Source organism: Humulus lupulus, chromosome 1 (genome assembly GCF_963169125.1).
Source record: "Humulus lupulus chromosome 1, drHumLupu1.1, whole genome shotgun sequence".
In the NCBI taxonomy this organism is placed as follows: Eukaryota; Viridiplantae; Streptophyta; class Magnoliopsida; order Rosales; family Cannabaceae; genus Humulus; species Humulus lupulus.
This window is the reverse complement of record NC_084793.1, coordinates 90,841,986-90,860,464: the sequence shown is the minus strand read 5'-3', so window position 1 is coordinate 90,860,464 and position 18,479 is coordinate 90,841,986. Positions and strand designations below refer to the sequence as shown.

Sequence of the window (18,479 nt, the reverse complement as noted above, 5' to 3'; positions counted from 1 at the left end):
TTTATACACACCTGTGGTGATAAGTATGTGACAATTATAAGGTATTTTGTGTGAGCAATATGTTAGTCCAAAGATTGACATATTGTTTGACAAAATTTATTGTCAATGTTTGATTGCTACTACAAGAGTACCGCTTACATTTAATATGATTGTCCAAAGATTTGATATTAATGTTGTGTTTGGTATCTTGAGATGGGATTAACCAATTTTTGAATTATGCATATTGATGTGAGCTTGTTTTATTTGTTTTGTTCTATATTCAGCTAGTTCATCTTCTGCTGCCTCAATATCAGCTAATATTAATTCTATTCATATGATTAATGGGACCAATTTCAAGGATTGGAAAAGGAACTTATTTATAGTTATGTATGAATTTAGACCATGCATTAAGGGATGAACAACCTGCACCTCTCACTATGGAAAGCACCTGTGATGAGAAAGCGAATTTTGAAAGGTGGGACCGTTCAAATCGCATGAGTTTAATGATTATGAAACACAACATCCCAGAAGCCTTTTGGGGCACAGAATCCGAAGGGATTACTAAGGCCAAGAATTTCCTTGAACAAATTGAGGAACGTCTTGCTAAAAACGATAAGGTTGAAATGACAACACTTCTAGATTCTTTGATGACCATGAAGTATAAGGGTCAAGGAAATGTAAGGGAGTATATTATGGAAATGCATCATATTCTCTCAAGGCTTAAGACACTTAAGATTGAGCTTTCTGATGATGTGCTTGTGCTTATGGTTTTGTTAACACTTCCTGCACAATTTAACCAATTTAAAATTAGTTACGATTGTTAAAAGGAGAAATGGACTCTCAATGAGCTTTTCTCACTGTGTGAAAGAGGAAGAAAGGACAAAAAAGGACAAGACTGGAAGTGCTCACTTGGCCACTGCCTCTAAGGATAAGTGCAAGAAAAGGAAATTTGAGAATGAAGTTGCTAAAGGTCCAGTCCAAAAGAAACAACAAAAGGATTCAGAGGGTTTTTTTTTTTTTTTTTTTTTCAACAAGCCTGGACATGTGAAGAAAGATTGTGCCAAGTATCACGCATGGCGTGCAAAGAAAGGTATGCTTCTTACTTTGGTCTATTCTGAGGTTAATTTAGCTTCAGTACCTAGGAACACTTGGTGAATAGATTCTAGTGCTACAACTCACATAAGTGTTTCTATGCAGGGTTGCATGAGCTACCGAAAGCCAAGTGGCCTCGAGCTGGCCTTATAGGCGTGCCCCACCATATAGCTCGCAGTCTCATAAACGATACCCCAAAAGGCTTCAGGGATCTTCCCCAGGTCTTGAGGATCTACTGGTATTCGGACAGTGGGAGCTAGGATAGTAAGAGATGGGGGCTCAGCTTGTATCACTTGAGCCTGTGGAGGTACGAATCGAGGTGGAGGAGGAGGAGGGGGAACTGTAGCGGTAACAGAACTCACCGAAACTGATTCCCGAGTTGAGCTCGTGTCTTTCCTCGCTACAGGGGGGTTTTCTTCGTGATCCTGAGCCTCTTTACAACGAGCCCCAAGCTGGCTTTCTTAGTCTGGAAAGCAGTTCGGAGGTCAGGAGCTCTGGGTTGTTCCATCTCTTTGCCTGGGAAGAACAAAATTGAATTAGTTTAGAAATAAAGTTGTTAGAAATATATATAAAGAAATAAAATAAACAACGATCCTACCCTCCGGGCTGGGGGAGGAGTCTATTATCACGACCTCCGGCCTTGGAGCTAATGGAAGAAAGGATGATTCTACAATTAATATTTATGGGATCTTAAGGGGTTCAGGTTCAGGTCCTTCCTCAAGGCTGGAGTCCTTACATACTGTCTAAATCCAGGGGCAAATGCACCCTGGAGCAAAGAAGGCCAGGTCCTACGGTTGGTCCCATACTCTTCAAAAATGGCAGATCTAAAGTTTAAAGTGTTATCTACTACGATTGTGCCCTTAGGATAACTGTTGTCATAGCGTACCACTAGGTGATCTACGCACTGGAGCAGGGTTATATTTTGATCCGGGCTATAAGGATGGCGGTGGATGAGTTGATTTGGATTAAAACGAACTAACCTAAAATCGGCAACAGCCCTATCTAAGTCCCTAAAGGGGTATGGGTTACCTTGGACGGAGGGGCCAGCTACTGCCTCTGATGCGACTCACTCTAGGTCGAGTTCCTGGATAGCCTCGGGAGCCTGCCTTTTTCGCACTAGAGGCACCTTGTCCTCTTCATCCTCCTTGCCCTCAATGGCTGGCAGGGCCTCTTGAGAGTATGGGAGCTCGGGGATCGCCGGAAGGATAGACCGGGTCCTTAAGGCCAGTGTTGGCCTTCGCTAATCAACTGGCAGGCTAGCATCGTGACGTCATTCACGACCTGGCGGTAGTCCTTCTTATGGGGGGGAAGCCCAGATAGTCTCTCATATTGACCCCCGAGGGTCACGAACTTTCCCGTCCTCGCAAATATGGCTGCACGAGAAACAAATTCAGTTAAGATAAAAAATATATATCTTAAGAGGAATAGAAAGTCACGAGCTAAATTTGCAAGGACAGGAGACTTACGAGGTCGGTTGAAGTAGCGGTGTTCGCAGTTCCGGAATCCATTTGACATTAAGAACAAGTTTTTGTAGTTGTTTGATGGCTGGGAAGCTCAATGACGGAGGTCGAGTTAGGGAATCGTGTGAGGTAGTAGAATCTGTCACCACGTCCTTTCTGGTCGGAGCTTGCCTTGAAGCAGAAGAAATAAAGAATGTCTGCCGGAGTGGGGACCTCCCACTCGTGTTTCAGGAACAAATATTTCAGCCCCGCCAAAAGTCTGTACGAATTTGGGGGGAGCTGAAATGGAGCCAGCTTCACGTAATTTAAAAAATCTGCGAAGTACTGGTCCAGGGGGAGGAAGGCCCCAGCCTTCAGATGTTCATCACTCCAAGCTGCGAAGTTGTCTTGGAGAGGGGAGCAGCTCCGCTCCCCTTCGAACGCAGGTCGAACTAAGAGCGTTCCGGTTCCGACCTCTATGTTGTGGCTCAACATAATTTTGTTCACCCTCCCCTGAGTCCTGATCTTGGAAATGATACGCCCAGCCTTGAAGTATGCGTTGGGATCGACCACGATCTCCTTCCCCACCATCGGACCAAAGTGCGGGGTGGGAGATTCTGGGGCGATCTGTTTCCCTTTGCACATCTGTTGGGAGGATGAGCTCGAGGCGTTCTTATTTTGAGGAGTCATCAAATCGCCTAAGGACAGAACGACCTAATTAGTAGGCGACCTAAGATGATCTAAAACTGTGACGCGAGAGTACGAAGTGGGAAATGGTTTACTTTGTTATACAAGCTAAGGTTAGCCTCAGCCCCATCGTGTGATGCCATGCGATATTCTAGGATACACGCCTCAGTTTCCTAACAGACCCTTGATATTTAGGGATCCATGTGTCAGAATGCCAGACTACTACTTTCTTTGGGAGGCGGTTTAGTGCAAAACCACCCAAGAAACGTAACCTCTAAGCTATCTGGTTCTAAACCTAAAAACCTTTCATTTCTTTTATCCCCAAATGGTTATTCTTTAAATTAATGCACCATTAAGATTACCCACATTTACCCAGAAATTTCCCAGTTTTATGAATGTCTTATTTCTAAAACATTTTTGGATTCACCCCCCGAACCTAAGTCAAGACCTATTCTCTACGAACATTTAGAAGTAGCCTCACAGTAGCTATAATGAATGTTGCAGATGAACGTGGTGAAGAACAGAAATTCCATTGAAAAAAAAGGAGGAAAAAACTTTTCAAACCAAAAAAATGAGATACTTACAGTGTGTTCTTCGACGGTAAGCTGTAGACTCGGTGACAGGAAGCTCCTGGAAAGCTTTTGAGTGACTGGGTACAACAAACAGGTTTTGGGGATTTTTGGAAAAGAAGAAAGGCTTGGAAGTGCAGAAAAGAAATTTTTTTAAATGAAAGGTGGTGAAGTTTGAACTCTGGCCATCCTTTTTATATGTAAATTGTGTAGATTAATCTGGGCCATCCAATTGGGTTAGTTCAAGATCCAAGGGTCAAGATTAAATAGACCAAACGGCGGCAAAAAAGTGACAAGACAATTATTGCAGTCCTCAAAACCCGAACAGACGCCAATCGTGGTACACCACGTGTCCAGTACTTGAGTAGTGGGCAGGCGTGGTTTTGTGTAACGGAAGTCTAAAAGCTCCTACTGTGTAGGTCAGAATGTGACGACGTCATACACAAGCAGGAGCTTGGGGGAAAATGTTGTACCCTACTTTTAGCACGAGTTCATTCACTCAGCTCGGGTACAGCTGGCGAATAAATATACGAAGAAATAACCAAGGGAATGATATCTGCTTATTATCCACGTGGACAACACCAGTTTCATGTGATCGCACGTGGAGTTAGGCATCCTGGGTTTAACCCGAGCTACGGACACGAAGGTTGTTGAAGCACGAGCTTGGAGGAGATATCCAGCTCATGGTAGTTCTAGTATATTGCATATCCGTGGATCCCCAGAGATTCAGGATCCCTTTATACGTATATTTATAACCAAGCTGACATATTTAATATCCCATATATTAGGAATACATTTACCTTGTGATCAGATCATATCCTAATATAAATGAGAATTATTTGTATTAAATGTAATAATTATGTAATTGCGTGATTGACTCACGCAGTAACCCAAACCTATCCATGAAATTCCCTTATAAATATTGGGAATATTGGACGGAAAAGGGAGGATTATTCTGTAATACTGAAACTCTGCCAAAAAAGAGAGATAAACATCAATAATATAAACTCGTGGACTAGGTGGATTTTAACCACTGAACCACGTAAAAGTTATGTGTTCTTGAGTGAAATCATTTGTTTTTCATTACGGTTTATTAAGCACTAATCTACCTTATTATTTCTTAATACACTGTTGGCGAAAAACCGCGTCAACAAATATATTATCTAACAACCAAAAGCTTAGTTTCCTTTTCAATGGAATGAGAGACCATAGAGATCTTGTGAAAATCCAACTTTGAAAAGATGGTAAGATAAGGTAATGTTCTTCTTTGGTTTTCTTAGAAGATCTAATGACTTTCATATAGTGATAAAAATTAGAAGAAGAAAATTTTATAAATGAGGTTCATTGTTTTCTAATCTTCTTTGCTTTTGCAAATAGTGGTTAGATTATAAGATAATTCAACATCTTTTGGTTTTGCTATATGTGATTAATTAACATATTGTGTAAATAATCTAATAGATTATTGGGTAATATGCTAACATGTTATATAATTGTCTTATTTTGTGATAATAGGAAATTATTAGAATGACAATTTTATGAGTTTTATATGACATGTATAAATATATTGATTTTGTGAATCAATAAAAATGTGAAATCATTTGAGTATGATATTTGTAATTTATATTTACATATTAATAAAGAGTCATATAATATGATTATTAATGTGATTAGTAGCTATTTATTTGGTAAATAAAAGAATAATTTGAGAAAATTAAAATTTCTCATTTAAGTGTTGAGCATCTCAACTTATAAGATAAGAAAAGATGAACAAAGAGGGTTACATCTTTTAGTGGAAGTGTCTTTCCATTGTAAGAAAAATGGATCAAGGTGGATTCCAAAATTGTAGGATGACATATTGACTCAATAGACTTGGAGTCTAGAGTGTGGTCAAATGAAATATATTTTGAGAATTATTTAGTGACAATAATTCTTCAATATTCAATGTCTCAATGAGGAGACATTACAAAATTGGATAAGCAATTTTGAATCTTAAAACAAAAAATAGTGAATGAATTGATGAGAATATTGTTCATTTTGGTTAAAGATAATAAAATGGTGATATGATCAATTTAATCTCAATGATGAGACATTTTTAATTGTAAAACCAATTTTAAAGTATAAGAAATCAAAATATTTAAATAAATTAATGAGGGTTTATTTTCTTTGATTTACGTGTTTTGACATCTTCAAATTGATCATAGTGAGAAAAATCAATGGATGTCAAAGTAGTGTTTTGAAAAGAATCTCAAAAAGACTCTTAGAAAACGCACAAAAGTTGTTCAAGTAATTTTGAGATTATTTAGACAACGAAAAGTAAAAATTAGTGATTATTTGCTTGAGAATTTTTCAAATGGAATTTGTGTCACATATTTCATTTTGTGAAATATATAAAAGAAAGCGAACCAAGTGAAAGTTACTTTCAAATAAGTGTGTCTTGCTTTTGCAAGTAAATGAGTCAAAATAAACTAACATTGATGTTTTTATTTTATTTTAATCTATTGTGAGCTTATCATGTAGCTTGAGGACTCATGATGAACTTTGAAAATTATAAGTTTAGATTTATCTTGGAGGATAAAGGACTTAATAGAAATGAAGAGATTCAATTTTAAAGTGATATTTTATTATCACTATGTGAGAAATGTGGGGGAGATGCTCCAAATTTAATCAATTTATTTTGTTGATAATAATTGATTAATTTGGTCATCCTACCAAATAGGTGATTTGGAATTCCACAATCTAAATCACTTTGGCTATATGTGTATAGAATAGATAAATCTAGATATGCTTGGTATCTAAAGTTATTGTGTTTTAATATTTTGATTCAAGAATGAATCACTTTAAAACATACATGAGAATTTTTAAAAACAAAGAAGTTTCTATAATTAATATTCAAGAAAATATTTATCTTGGATATTGAAGAATAAAATAGTGGGGGTGTTGACTATGGTCAAACTCACTATTTTGATGGTGTAACTATTTTAATCAAACTATAGCTAGCAACAAGGTTTAGAATAAAATAATGAGAGTGTTTAAGTATGCATACATGAGAAAAGAAATGACTCAAATGGAATTATTTCTACATCTCAATGGATGAGACTTAGACTCCCTAAAGAACTTATCTTAATATTAGTAACCATACTAGCATTAGGTTCAATAGGTAATAACAAGTTAATCATGTGAATAGTAGTAGTACTCAAATTTTTTCCCATCTAAGATATGAGTACTAGTGTGTTACCAAAATGAGGGTTAAAACCGAAAGGATTTTTTAATAGAACTCGGTCTTGAAAACACAAGTATTTTAGGGTAACAAAATACTGTAAGAGTTCTACCTATATAGATTTAGAGGTGGTGCCACCCCTCGTGAGAATTGAGAGTCATTCTCAAGAAAAGTCTATGAATGGAATGTGCACATGATCATTAACGGTGCAAAAGTGAGACATTGAGGTCTAAAGTGAACATAGCAAATGCGTGTGTGTGTGTTATCAACGGTTTGTTATCAAGGAATAATAGTTCAATGCTTCGTCAACCAAAATTTCAACAAACTTTATGATAATTACACTAAGGTAAAATTCAAGTCGAAAGACATTTTACTTTATGCACCAATGCAAAAGTTTCTATAGAGAGTAATTATTTAATCAAGTGGGGGAATATTATATTTTAATATAATGTTTGATTGATTAAATAAGTGTTACAAAAAGTGATTATTTAATCTAAGTGGAGGAATATTATATTATTTTAAATAATATAATGTTAGATTAAATAATGTGACAAAATGTGATTTGTCACACAAATGTGATTCGTCACACCTTGTAACATATTATTGAGAACCACAAAATTGGACACATGTGTGTGCCCAAATGTGACATATTTTGGAGTTACAAATTTGTAACTCCCAAATATTATCCAGTAATGTGTAGATTGTGGGTTACGCATTTGAGCTTGGATTTCACAAAGTCATTATGAAATATGGTTGTTGGAGACACGTTTTTAACTCCCATTAGGTGTATGTAGGTTACAAAATCATGTGGGAAAGGGTTTGAGACGTTTTGGAAAAACTAAAATTTTGTTGCTGAAATTGGAGTTGTGGTCGCGGCCACTGATAATCCCTGGTTGCAGCATGGGGGACAGAGGTTAGTGGTTGCGGTCACTGATACTCGTGGTCGTGGCTGGTGAAGCTGACGGCCAAAACCACTTTTCAGTTTTTTCCAAATTGAATGGTTCTAACTTCCTAAGTAACTCCCAAATCTCAATTTTAATTCCATAAACATCCAATTAAATATTGGTAATAGCCATGGGGGTTGGTGGAATTTGAAATTCAAAGGGTATCTCAAACTCTATAAATAAGAGCATAATTCTCACTTGTAAGACACACCATTTTCAAAGGGTATCTCAAACTATATAAATGGGAGTCTAATGCTCACTTGTAAGACATACCATTTTCTATCCACAAAGCACTTGGCTGGAAAATACACCAAAGATGCTTGATAATTGCAAAGAACTATTTCCTTGAGAAGTTCCTTAATGCTTAGAGATTAGGGAGAAATAAGATTTTGGACAAAGTCTTGAACCTTATTCAAGTTGGTGATCATCATTACTCTACACTTTAGTTGTGTGAGTGTGAGATTTTATCTATTGTTATTCTCATTATTTTGTTCTTCTACATTTTTTACTTTTTGCTTCTATCTTACATATTTATTTGTATTGTTATACTTTGAGTTGTACTATCAATATATCTATCATTCTCTATTTCTATTTACTTGTATTTTTGCAGTAGAGTTATAACACTTCTTTATCTATCATCTTGTTTATCGTAACTTTTTGCTTAAAATTATATTTTGGTTTCACTATTCCCATTAAATATAATATATTCTCTGCCATGCGTGAATGGGTCGAAACCAAGAAACGACGTGGTTTGGGACAACGGATGCCGATGGGTACTTTGAGAACTCCCTTTTCCAAGGATATTACCATGTCAAAGTTGGTCCTAGTAGTAAACATGCTCAGAATTTGGGCTTACTAGCTACCACTCTCAATGTGGGCCCAACAAGCAGCCCAATAATTTTCCTCCAAGTATCTGGCTAAATGCTCCTATTGTTTGTCTATAGTAATTACCCTTATTTTCATAATGACTTCATATAAATAATTCATTTTAAAAAATCACATAAATAAAATCCAACTAGTTATTTAAAGCTTTTATATTCTATTTTTGTTTCTACCAAGGGTGGTGATGCTTAATGTTTCTTGTTTTAATTCTGATGGATGAGTAGATAGGATTTGTTGATGAATGATGCTAGAAATACATAGATTTGCCCACTTAAAACTTATTAATATGATTATTCTTAAACACTAATAATTATTGTTTATACTCTAAAGAGCGTAAAAATTTCCAAAATAATCAAGTTATATAGATTTTTTTTTTCATTTAAAAAAACTACAAGTAAATCGCCTAGTTTCGCCAATATCATACGATTTTCTTTTATTTATTATTATTATTATTATTATTATTATTATTGTTACATACTTCAATATATAATATGAGAAGAAAAATATTTCCATTTATATGCTTATCTTAATATGCTAATAAATATTTCCATCTATAATTAAATATATATTAATTTTTCCATAACATCTTGTAACTTGCTATTTTAACTAATTACCAGGCAGCTAGTGACAGTAATTTTATGATGATTAAATAAAAATATGTTATATAAAAACAATAAAGCCAGCTTCCAATTCAAAAGATTTTAAGGTAAGTGTCATTATAAATAAAAAGGTTGAGGCAGAATTTATGGAAAAGTAGTAGATACTAGATATTGCATACTAATTACAGATCTTATATTATATATTAACACTGTATATAATACAAAAATACATTGTATTGAGGATACTGTTAAGGCATTAGTGGTTGGATACAGACATACTGTCCATAAATATCTATTGTTATCCTTGTCTAATAGAAAAGGAAAAAAAAAGTGCTGACTGTATTAACAAATTAGTAATTCCCATTTTAATTTATTTTTACTTTATGAGGAAAATATTAATCAAATTGAGGAATAGATAACACCCATCACGCCCATGCAATATGTGTATTGTGTAGTTTGTACCTATATAAAAAGGTATTCAATCCTGTGCTTGTTGTAATCCTCATTTTCCGCTTATTTAAATTCAACCATTTTTTTTTCTTTCTTTCTTTCTTTCTTTCTTCCCAAACACTTAATTTTTTTTCTTTGGGCAGAGATGAAGGCTTTCATTGATACTTGCACCTTAATACTCTTGTTCTTATGGGTCTGCTCAGGTCACTTCTTCTCTCTTAACTATATTATGTATTTGTTTGTACAATTGAATACATGTAAAACGTTTCTTGTTGTAATGAAATATATGTACAAATGAGTGACAATCATAACATGGTGAGTCTGTGTAGATTTTTTATTTAAATTACTATTTTATGTGAATTAATTATATATGTGTGTGTACAGAGCATGGCCTCTATGCTTCAGCATACAACTACTATGCAACCACAAAGGCAAGTATTAGAATAGAAGTCTCTCTCCTCGATGACTTGTAACTTGTTAATAAAAATGCTTTAGTTTCTGTTTTTCATTGATGTATACTAGAGAACAACTGATTTTTAATGATCAAGAACTATTCAATGATTCTGATTGAAGATTATACATTGGCTTAAAAATTGATATTTGACCAAAATACAGTGCGTGAAAGAGCCCCAAGGAGCTCTTTATGGAGGTGGTGTAATAGTTAATCCAGAGTTTAAACATAACAGTCAAGGGTGGATGGTGTTTGGGAATGGGAAAATAGAGGAACGATTATCAAAGGAAGGAAACAAGTTCATTGTCGCACACAGTAGAACACACCCATATGACAGTTTGTCTCAGCAAGTTCAAGTTGAGAATGGAAAAATCTATACTTTCTCAGGTAAATAAATTAATATTTGTTTTAGTATGATTGCCCCTAAATGTAGCATAAGTTATTTTTTTAAGAAAAGAACTTGTTAAATTTTGATATGTAATGCTAGTTTACAGCATATTAAATTATTATATTCAGCTACAGACGTGCTAAATTTGTGCTTCGCCCAAAATGCCTCAAATTTTTTTATTAAAGAAAGTCATGGATTTTGTAAAAAAAAAGAAATTGTGATTTTGTTTACATTTTTTAGGGTATATGTTTGATGTAGATACACAGACCGTACTTTGATTTTTTGTAATAAAAAAAATCAAATTTTTGCATATAAACAAAATTTAAAAACAGTGAAAATTTTATATATATATAAATATCTTATTTTAATTAAATAATTTTTTTAAGTTTATGTTTGATATAGTTTTTGAATTTAGTAGTAACAACTAGAGATTATATATTATATATTTAATATAATATTAAATATTATATGTGAATTTTAAATTTAAGTTTTTTACTAATTTTTTAGAAAAAATAATTTGTTGCTAATTGACAGCATATTATATTATATGTTTAATATGATATTATTTTAATAAGTGAGTGTAAATTTATTTAAGTTATAAAATGTATGATTTTATTATTTTTAAATAATTATTATTGTAAAATATCTAAAAAAATATTATATTTTAATTTTAAGATAATTTATTTTATTTTACTTAAATTTAAATGATGTTTATAAACTACAATTAAATATAAAAATATTATGTTAAATATAAAAATATTTTATTAAAATTAATATTAAAAAAATAAAAAATTGTTAAAACAAAAAAATTTCATCATGTACCCACTGGATCAAGCCGTAGCCATTAAGCATAATTTTTCATTTTTGAACACATTTTTCATTTTATAATAATTTTTGTGTATTGTTTAATTAATTTGTCACATCACTTATTTCGAATTATAGACAATTTTGTAGTTACTAGATAAAAATAAATAGCCAAGATTTTGAATAGGATGGGGATGGATATCCTTTGTCCTGAAGAAAAAAAAAATATTTGAAAAATAAAACTCTTTCTTTTATATAAAAAGCCCCTCGGGGGTTCTATTTTTCATCTTTTTGTATTGACTTGAAAACTCTGAACCGACCATGTTTACTTTGTTAAACCACAAAATATTCATAGGTAAAAATATAAATAATTTGTTATAAATTTAATCAAAAAAATCATTACGAATATAATAATGTACAATTGAATTGTTTTTATTTCAGTGATCATCTATCAATCACAATAAATTCGAGAACAATCATGACTTAAATCATAGTTTTATTAAAAGCATTTGCAGGGCTTTTAATTGAGCCAAATATCAAACATTATTGTCCATGAATTTGACTAACTTATTGTACGTTTGCATTATCAGCCGGGATTCAAGTCAGTGAAGGAAGTGAGGATGTAACAGTTGTCTTTAAATCCAAAAAGGGACATCTTATACATGGTGGCACAGCCATAGCTAAGAGTGGATGCTGGACTCTGCTAAAAGGTGGCATGGTGGCAAATTTCTCTAGCCCTGTTGATATTTTCTTTCAGGTGAGTTGAGATCAATAATGGGTCAAACTTGATAAAATGTTCAAAAGCTTCTGACTTTATTTTTTTGTTGAATTAACTTGGATTTTCCCCTATTAATGTAGAGCAAGAATACATCAGTAGAAATTTGGGTTGACAGTGTTTCACTTCAACCATTCACCCAGAAGCAATGGAGATCTCACCAAGAAAAAAGCATTAACAAGGTAAAGTACTGAAATCCCAAAAAGAAAATCCCACTTGTTTTGCTTCTAAATATTTTTTTATAGAGCATAAATGAATGAAAGTCTAACGTGAACACCAAGCTATAGCAGTGTTCTAACACTCAAATCACTAATTCTGAAAAATGTGAGAATGGAAAAACTGGCAGGTTCGAAGGAGTAAGGTGAGGATTCAAGTAACTCATGAGAATAAAACTCTATTGCAAGGTGCTGTAGTGTCTATCAAGCAGAACAAACCAGGATTCCTATTCGGATGTGGTATGAACCACAATATACTAACAAGTACCCAGTATCAAAACTGGTTCTCATCAAGATTTCCAGCTACCACTTTCACAAATGAGATGAAGTGGTACAGCACTGAGAAAGTACAAGGCCATGAAAACTACACCACTGCAGATGCCATGGTGGAATTTGCCCAAAAGCATGGCATTTCCATTAGAGGTCACAACATATTCTGGGACAATCCTATCTACCAGCCTTACTGGGTTCATTCTCTTTCTCTCGATGAGCTGCGAAAGGCGGCAGCCAGAAGAATCGTTTCTGTAGTTTCTAAGTACAGGGGAAAGTTAATTCATTGGGATGTTATGAATGAGAATTTGCATTTCAGCTTCTATGAGGATAAACTTGGTAAAACTGCTTCTGCTGAATACTATAAAAGAGCTCAGCAGCTTGATCCACAAACAACCATGTTCCTGAATGAGTACAATACAATTGAATATTCTGGTGACAACGCTGTTACCCCAGCTAAATACCTGAAGAAAATTGAGGAGATTTTGTCATATCCTGGAAATGCTAATTTGAAATTGGGAATAGGATTACAAGGCCATTTCACTTCTAATCAACCAAACATTGCTTATATGAGATCTGCTTTGGACACTTTAGGTTCAGCAAAGTTTCCCATTTGGCTTACAGAAGTATCTGTGGACAACACCCCCAATCAAGTAAGGATCATTTCTATCTATTTCTTACTTGTATGAGAGATTGAACCAGTTAAATTGAACCCCATATGGCTTAAACTTTGCTTCTTTATTTTACAGGCTAAGTACTTGGAAGAGATACTAAGAGAGGGCTATGCTCATCCTGCTGTGCAAGGCATAATCATGTTTGCAGGTCCAGCCTATGCTGGGTTTAATTCCACAGTTCTTGCTGATCAAAACTTCAAGAACACTCCGGCTGGAGATGTCGTCGATAAGCTGATTCAAGAGTGGAAATCCGGGGCTGATCAAGAGACCAGAACAGACGGTCAAGGATTCATAGATGTCTCACTCTCTCATGGGGACTATGATCTGACTGTAAAGCACCCTTTTACAAACTCTTCAGCTAGACTGAGTTTAAGGGTCGGAAAAGATAAACCGCTGGAAATCATCCATGTAAGTATTGATACCTGAAATATCAGTCTACATAATACGACGAATAAAAGCTTAATAAGAGATTTTATCTTCAGTTCTCTTCTTTTTTTTTTTTTTGAAAGGGAAATTTTATCTTGAGTTCTACAAAGTCCTGGTTAGTGATATGAATTGACAAATTTATTCTTATTTTAAAAATTAAAGTTAGACAAAATTATAAACTTAAGGATATTTATGTAATATTCTGATTCCGAAAGTAAACTAAAGTACTATTGACTTCGATTATAATTTCTGCAACTTAAATAAACAACTCATTCTAATTTTGATACTTTACTCTGATTATTAGTAAATTCTATTTACTAATCAATTTTATAATAAATTATTCAAATTATGTGCACGTAGTGAATATATGTAGCATTGGGCTCTAATGTATAATGTCAATTAAAATTGAAAAAAAGATACATATATATATGTATATATTATTAATATTTATTGAATTTATCTTGACAAAAATAATTATAATAATAAATATAGAAAAAGTTTGTTTTTAAAAAAAAACTCAATAATAATTAGATAAAAAAAAAAATTAATACTTTTTTTTGACAAAATTTATCATAGTAATTAAAAAAATTATATTTAATTATAGTGCCAATTTTGGCAAATATATTTGTTTGGGAGAGCATCTGCGCACCTTTTGCTCTGTGGCAGTCACGAGTCCGTTTCAGGTCCTCGTTTCTTTCCATCGTGTGAAACCCATCCCGACCACCATCTTCTCCAATTCCAGTGTCTCCCCCACCACTCTGACCACCAATCCGGCTATTCTTTCTCCCCCATCACAGGTCTATGGCTACCATGATCCACACCCCTGACTCTATAATAGAATTGCGAACTCACTCCTTCAACACTCAACAACTATACCTTCACTGGGTTTTATCCCTCAATCTCTGTCTATTCTGACTCGTCATTATGGATCAACTACTATCTTCCATGAATGACTCCCTCACTTTGACTGATCAAGAAAAAACAGTTCAAACTCTGCCTCTTCCAACTGAAACCGATGGAGATAACTCTACAATTTACTTCTTGGTGGCCAGAGTGGTTCCCAATAGATCCTATAACAGGCCTGCCTTCCAAAAGCAAATGGCAAAACTATGGACAGGAAGATATGAGGTGATATTATCTGATTTGGTTGATGACATTTTTCTGGTTCGTTTTGGCTGCCCAGGTGATAAGCATAGGGTCTTGGCTAGAGAACCATGGCATTTCAGCAATCATCGCATTGTTCTATACCCACCAACTGCTCTGCGAAATGTCACTAAGGAGGAATTTATTTTTTCTCCTTTTTGGATACAAGTCCATCGGCCCTTTCATGAGCAAGAGTAGGGCTTTGGCTCATCTGGTTGGCTCTTGGTTTGCAAGTTACCTGGACGTTGATGAGGCTTCGTTGCACGAAGGATGGGGACCTTTCATGAGAGTCCGAGTGATGCTGAATGTCACACAACCCCTCATACGAGGCCAATTGGTGACTTTACCCAATGCTAAAGAGGAGTTTTGGCTAGAATTCAAGTATGAGAAGCTGCCTGAATATTGTTTTCATTGTGGAATATTTGGACATCCTTTTCATCAATGCCCTATTTATTTAGAAAAGGAAGGCAATGGGAGTGAGAACTCAAAAAGAATATGCAGAAAGGAAAAGTATTTGAGTGAATGAATGCTCTGATCAAATCGATACAGAGCTTGAGCTTCTTGAATTATATTTATAGATACTCAAGAGAGCAATACATGAGAGAAGAGTGACTATAACAATCTCCTACAATCAAGGAAGTTGTTATAATCTGTTACAATCAGTTAGTGCTAGCTGGCAAAAGCTCACACTTAGTTAGTTACCCTTCTTCTAGAGACTCTGAGGCTTCTTTATCCATTGGCTCAATATTCCCCCTCAAGCAAAAGGGAGATTTCATCACTTGAAGCTTGTTTCGAAGCCTTAAGAATCTGTCAACAGAGAGACCCTTAGTCAAAGCGTCGGCCACCTGATCATAAGTAGGTACATAGTGAATTTCAATTGCCTTGTTGATAACCATGTCTCGAATGAAATGCACATCTATTTCAATGTGTTTGGTCCGAGCATGGTGAACTGGATTGGCAGTCAAGGACGTTGCACCAATATTGTCACACCATATTATGGGAGGCCGAGACAGTGAAACATGCAGCTCTTTGAGTAGCGCAACAATCCAACATACTTCAGCTACAGTGTGAGCAAGTGCTCTATACTCGGATTCAGTGCTTGACCGAGCAATCACTTGTTGTTTCTTTGAGCTCCAAGATACTAGAGAAGATCCAATAAAGACACAATAAGCACCAGTGGACTTTCTGTCATCTAGACAGCTTGCCCAATCGGCATCGGTAAAGGCTTGAAGATCCAAGGACTTAGAGTTGGTATTCTTGAAGCATATACCATGAGATATGGTGTCTTTGCGATATCTCAACACTCTCTTACATGCTTTCCAATGTTCAGTTGTTGAAGAGTGGAGGAATTGACTTAGCTTAGCCACTATATAAGCAATGTCCGGACGTGTAATGGTTAAGTACTGTAAAGCCCCAATTGTACTCCGGTAGATAAAGGGATCTGGCAGAGGTTCCCCCTCACTCCTGGACAAGTCGAGGGGCTGCAGGAGTGGAATAACCTTTGGCACCTTCCATGTGGACTCTAGTGAGAAGATCACGAATGTACTTTGACTGAGAAAGATAAAGACCAGTGGTGTCTCTATAGGCTTCAATACCAAGAAAATAATGAAGAAATCCCAACTTTTTGAGAGCAAACTTGGCATTCATATCAGAGATCAAAGTGATGATGAGATTGTTGTTGTTCCCTGTTACGAGAATATCATCTACATAGATGAGTAGGTTGATGATACTCAAGCCTTTGGTGTAAATAAAAAGGGACACATCTGATTTGGAGTTAACAAAACGCCATTGCAGCAGAGCTGTTCTTAGGCGTTGAAACCAGGCGTGTGGAGCCTCATTAAGGCCATACAAGGCCTTGTGAAGATGACACACATGATTGGGATACTTGGGATCAACAAAGCCGGGGGGCTGAACCATATAAACAGTTTCTTGAAGGACACCATTGAGGAACACATTGTTCACATCGAGTGTTGAACATCCCAAGCAAAATGAACAGCAAGAGTAAGAATCACACGAACTGTATTAGGCTTTACCACTGGAATGTAAGTTTTAGAGTAGTCAATTCCAAGGGTTTGGTGAAACCCCTTTGCCACAAGCCGAGCTTTGTAGCGTTGAAGAGTGCCATCAGAGTTAAATTTGTGTTTAAAAACCCATTTATTACCTACTATATGCATGGAGGGGTCATAGGGAACTAGAGTCCATGTTCTATTCTTTTTCAGAGCTGTGTTTTCATCATCCATAGCAGCGTACCAGCGAGGATCTTTTAATGCTGCAACAACTGATGTTGGTTCAGTAGGCCCAAGGTTGATGGGAAGAGGATGCTTGGAGGCTAGTAATGTCTTTGGTTTCACAACACCAGCTCGAATACGAGTTGTCATGGGATGAATGGATGATGAAGCAGGTCTGTAATGTGGAGGTGCAGCAGCTGGTGGAGCCATAACAACTTCTGGTGCAGGAGCAACATTCTGAGAAGTAGTTGGAGAAGACATGACAAGAGCTAGGGCAGAATCAATATGTGGAGAGTCACTAGAAGCACTAATATTAGCTGCAATATTTGTGTCTATTAGATGAGCAGGAGTAGACTGGTTTGGTGAACCACTTGAAGACACAAAATGATCTTGAATATTGGAGAATTGGGCTGATGAACTTGCTGAAGCAGATGTGGGGAGCTCACTGCTATGGGATGCAACTGTAAAACTGGACTAAGGGGTGTTATGGGACATGCGAGATAGACCTTTAATAGAGAATTTGAGTGTGGGAAGAGGAGTATTCTTGGTGTTAGATTGAACAGATTTGATAGTTGGGAAAAGCAAAGAATAAGGAAACAAATATTGATCAAAAACACAATTTCTTGTAATATAGATTCGACCAGATGGGTGTAAACATTTGTAACCTTTATGTTCACTACTGTACCCTACAAAGAGACACATAGAAGACCTGAATTCGAGTTTGTGTTTGTTATAAGGTCTAAGATGGGGGTAACAAGTTGACCCAAAATTTTTGAGGAAATTATAGTCAGGATGAGAATTGTACAACTTGTAATATGGACTTTTTCCTTTCAACACAGGAGTTGGGAGTCTATTTATAAGATAGACAGAAGTTTGAAAGGCCTCCCACCAAAAATGAAGAGGCATTGAGGCTTGGGCAAGCAGAGTAAGTCCAGATTCAACTATATGTCTATGTTTTATCTCTATTCTCTCATTTTGTTGATGGATATGAGGACAAGGCTTTCTGTGAGGGATCCCAAGTTGTAACAAGAAAGGCTTAAATGGTCTAAACTCACCCCCCCTCCCCCCCCCCCCCCCCCCCCCCCCCCAAATCACTTTGAAATTCTTTTATGGACAAATCAAATTGTTTCTCTACCAAGACTTTGAATGTTTTAAAAATATTGATTGCTTCAGATTTAGTATGCATGGGATATATCCAGGTATACCTGGTATAATCATCAAGAAATGATATGTAATACTTGTACCCT

The 18,479-nt window shown here is 35.5% G+C and overlaps 2 protein-coding genes across 2 annotated transcripts; both read left to right on the top strand.

Annotated features, from left to right (window-relative positions):
* Positions 1-368: 368 nt before the first annotated feature.
* LOC133818173 (uncharacterized) lies at positions 369-803 on the top strand. Its single transcript, XM_062250898.1, has one exon. It carries the CDS (start codon positions 369-371, stop codon positions 801-803), a length of 435 nt encoding a protein of 144 aa, XP_062106882.1.
* Positions 804-822: 19 nt separating this feature from the next.
* LOC133818163 (endo-1,4-beta-xylanase 5-like) lies at positions 823-13,942 on the top strand. The gene is made up of 7 exons (XM_062250887.1): positions 823-985; positions 10,243-10,289; positions 10,474-10,696; positions 12,092-12,258; positions 12,360-12,458; positions 12,623-13,414; positions 13,511-13,942. The coding sequence occupies exons 1-7, from the start codon at positions 823-825 to the stop codon at positions 13,859-13,861; spliced, it is 1,842 nt and encodes a 613-aa protein (XP_062106871.1). The 3' UTR covers positions 13,862-13,942.
* The last annotated feature ends 4,537 nt before the right edge of the window (positions 13,943-18,479 follow it).

Coding starts and splice junctions, on each gene's coding strand:
- LOC133818173 (XM_062250898.1), top strand. CDS start 369: ATGAATTTAGACCATGCATTAAGGGATGAACAACCTGCACCTCTCACT.
- LOC133818163 (XM_062250887.1), top strand. CDS start 823: ATGAGCTTTTCTCACTGTGTGAAAGAGGAAGAAAGGACAAAAAAGGAC. Junction 986..10,242: donor ACAACAAAAGGATTCAGAGG/GTTTTTTTTTTT, acceptor GTGTGTGTACAG/AGCATGGCCTCTATGCTTCA. Junction 12,459..12,622: donor AAGAAAAAAGCATTAACAAG/GTAAAGTACTGA, acceptor AAAAACTGGCAG/GTTCGAAGGAGTAAGGTGAG.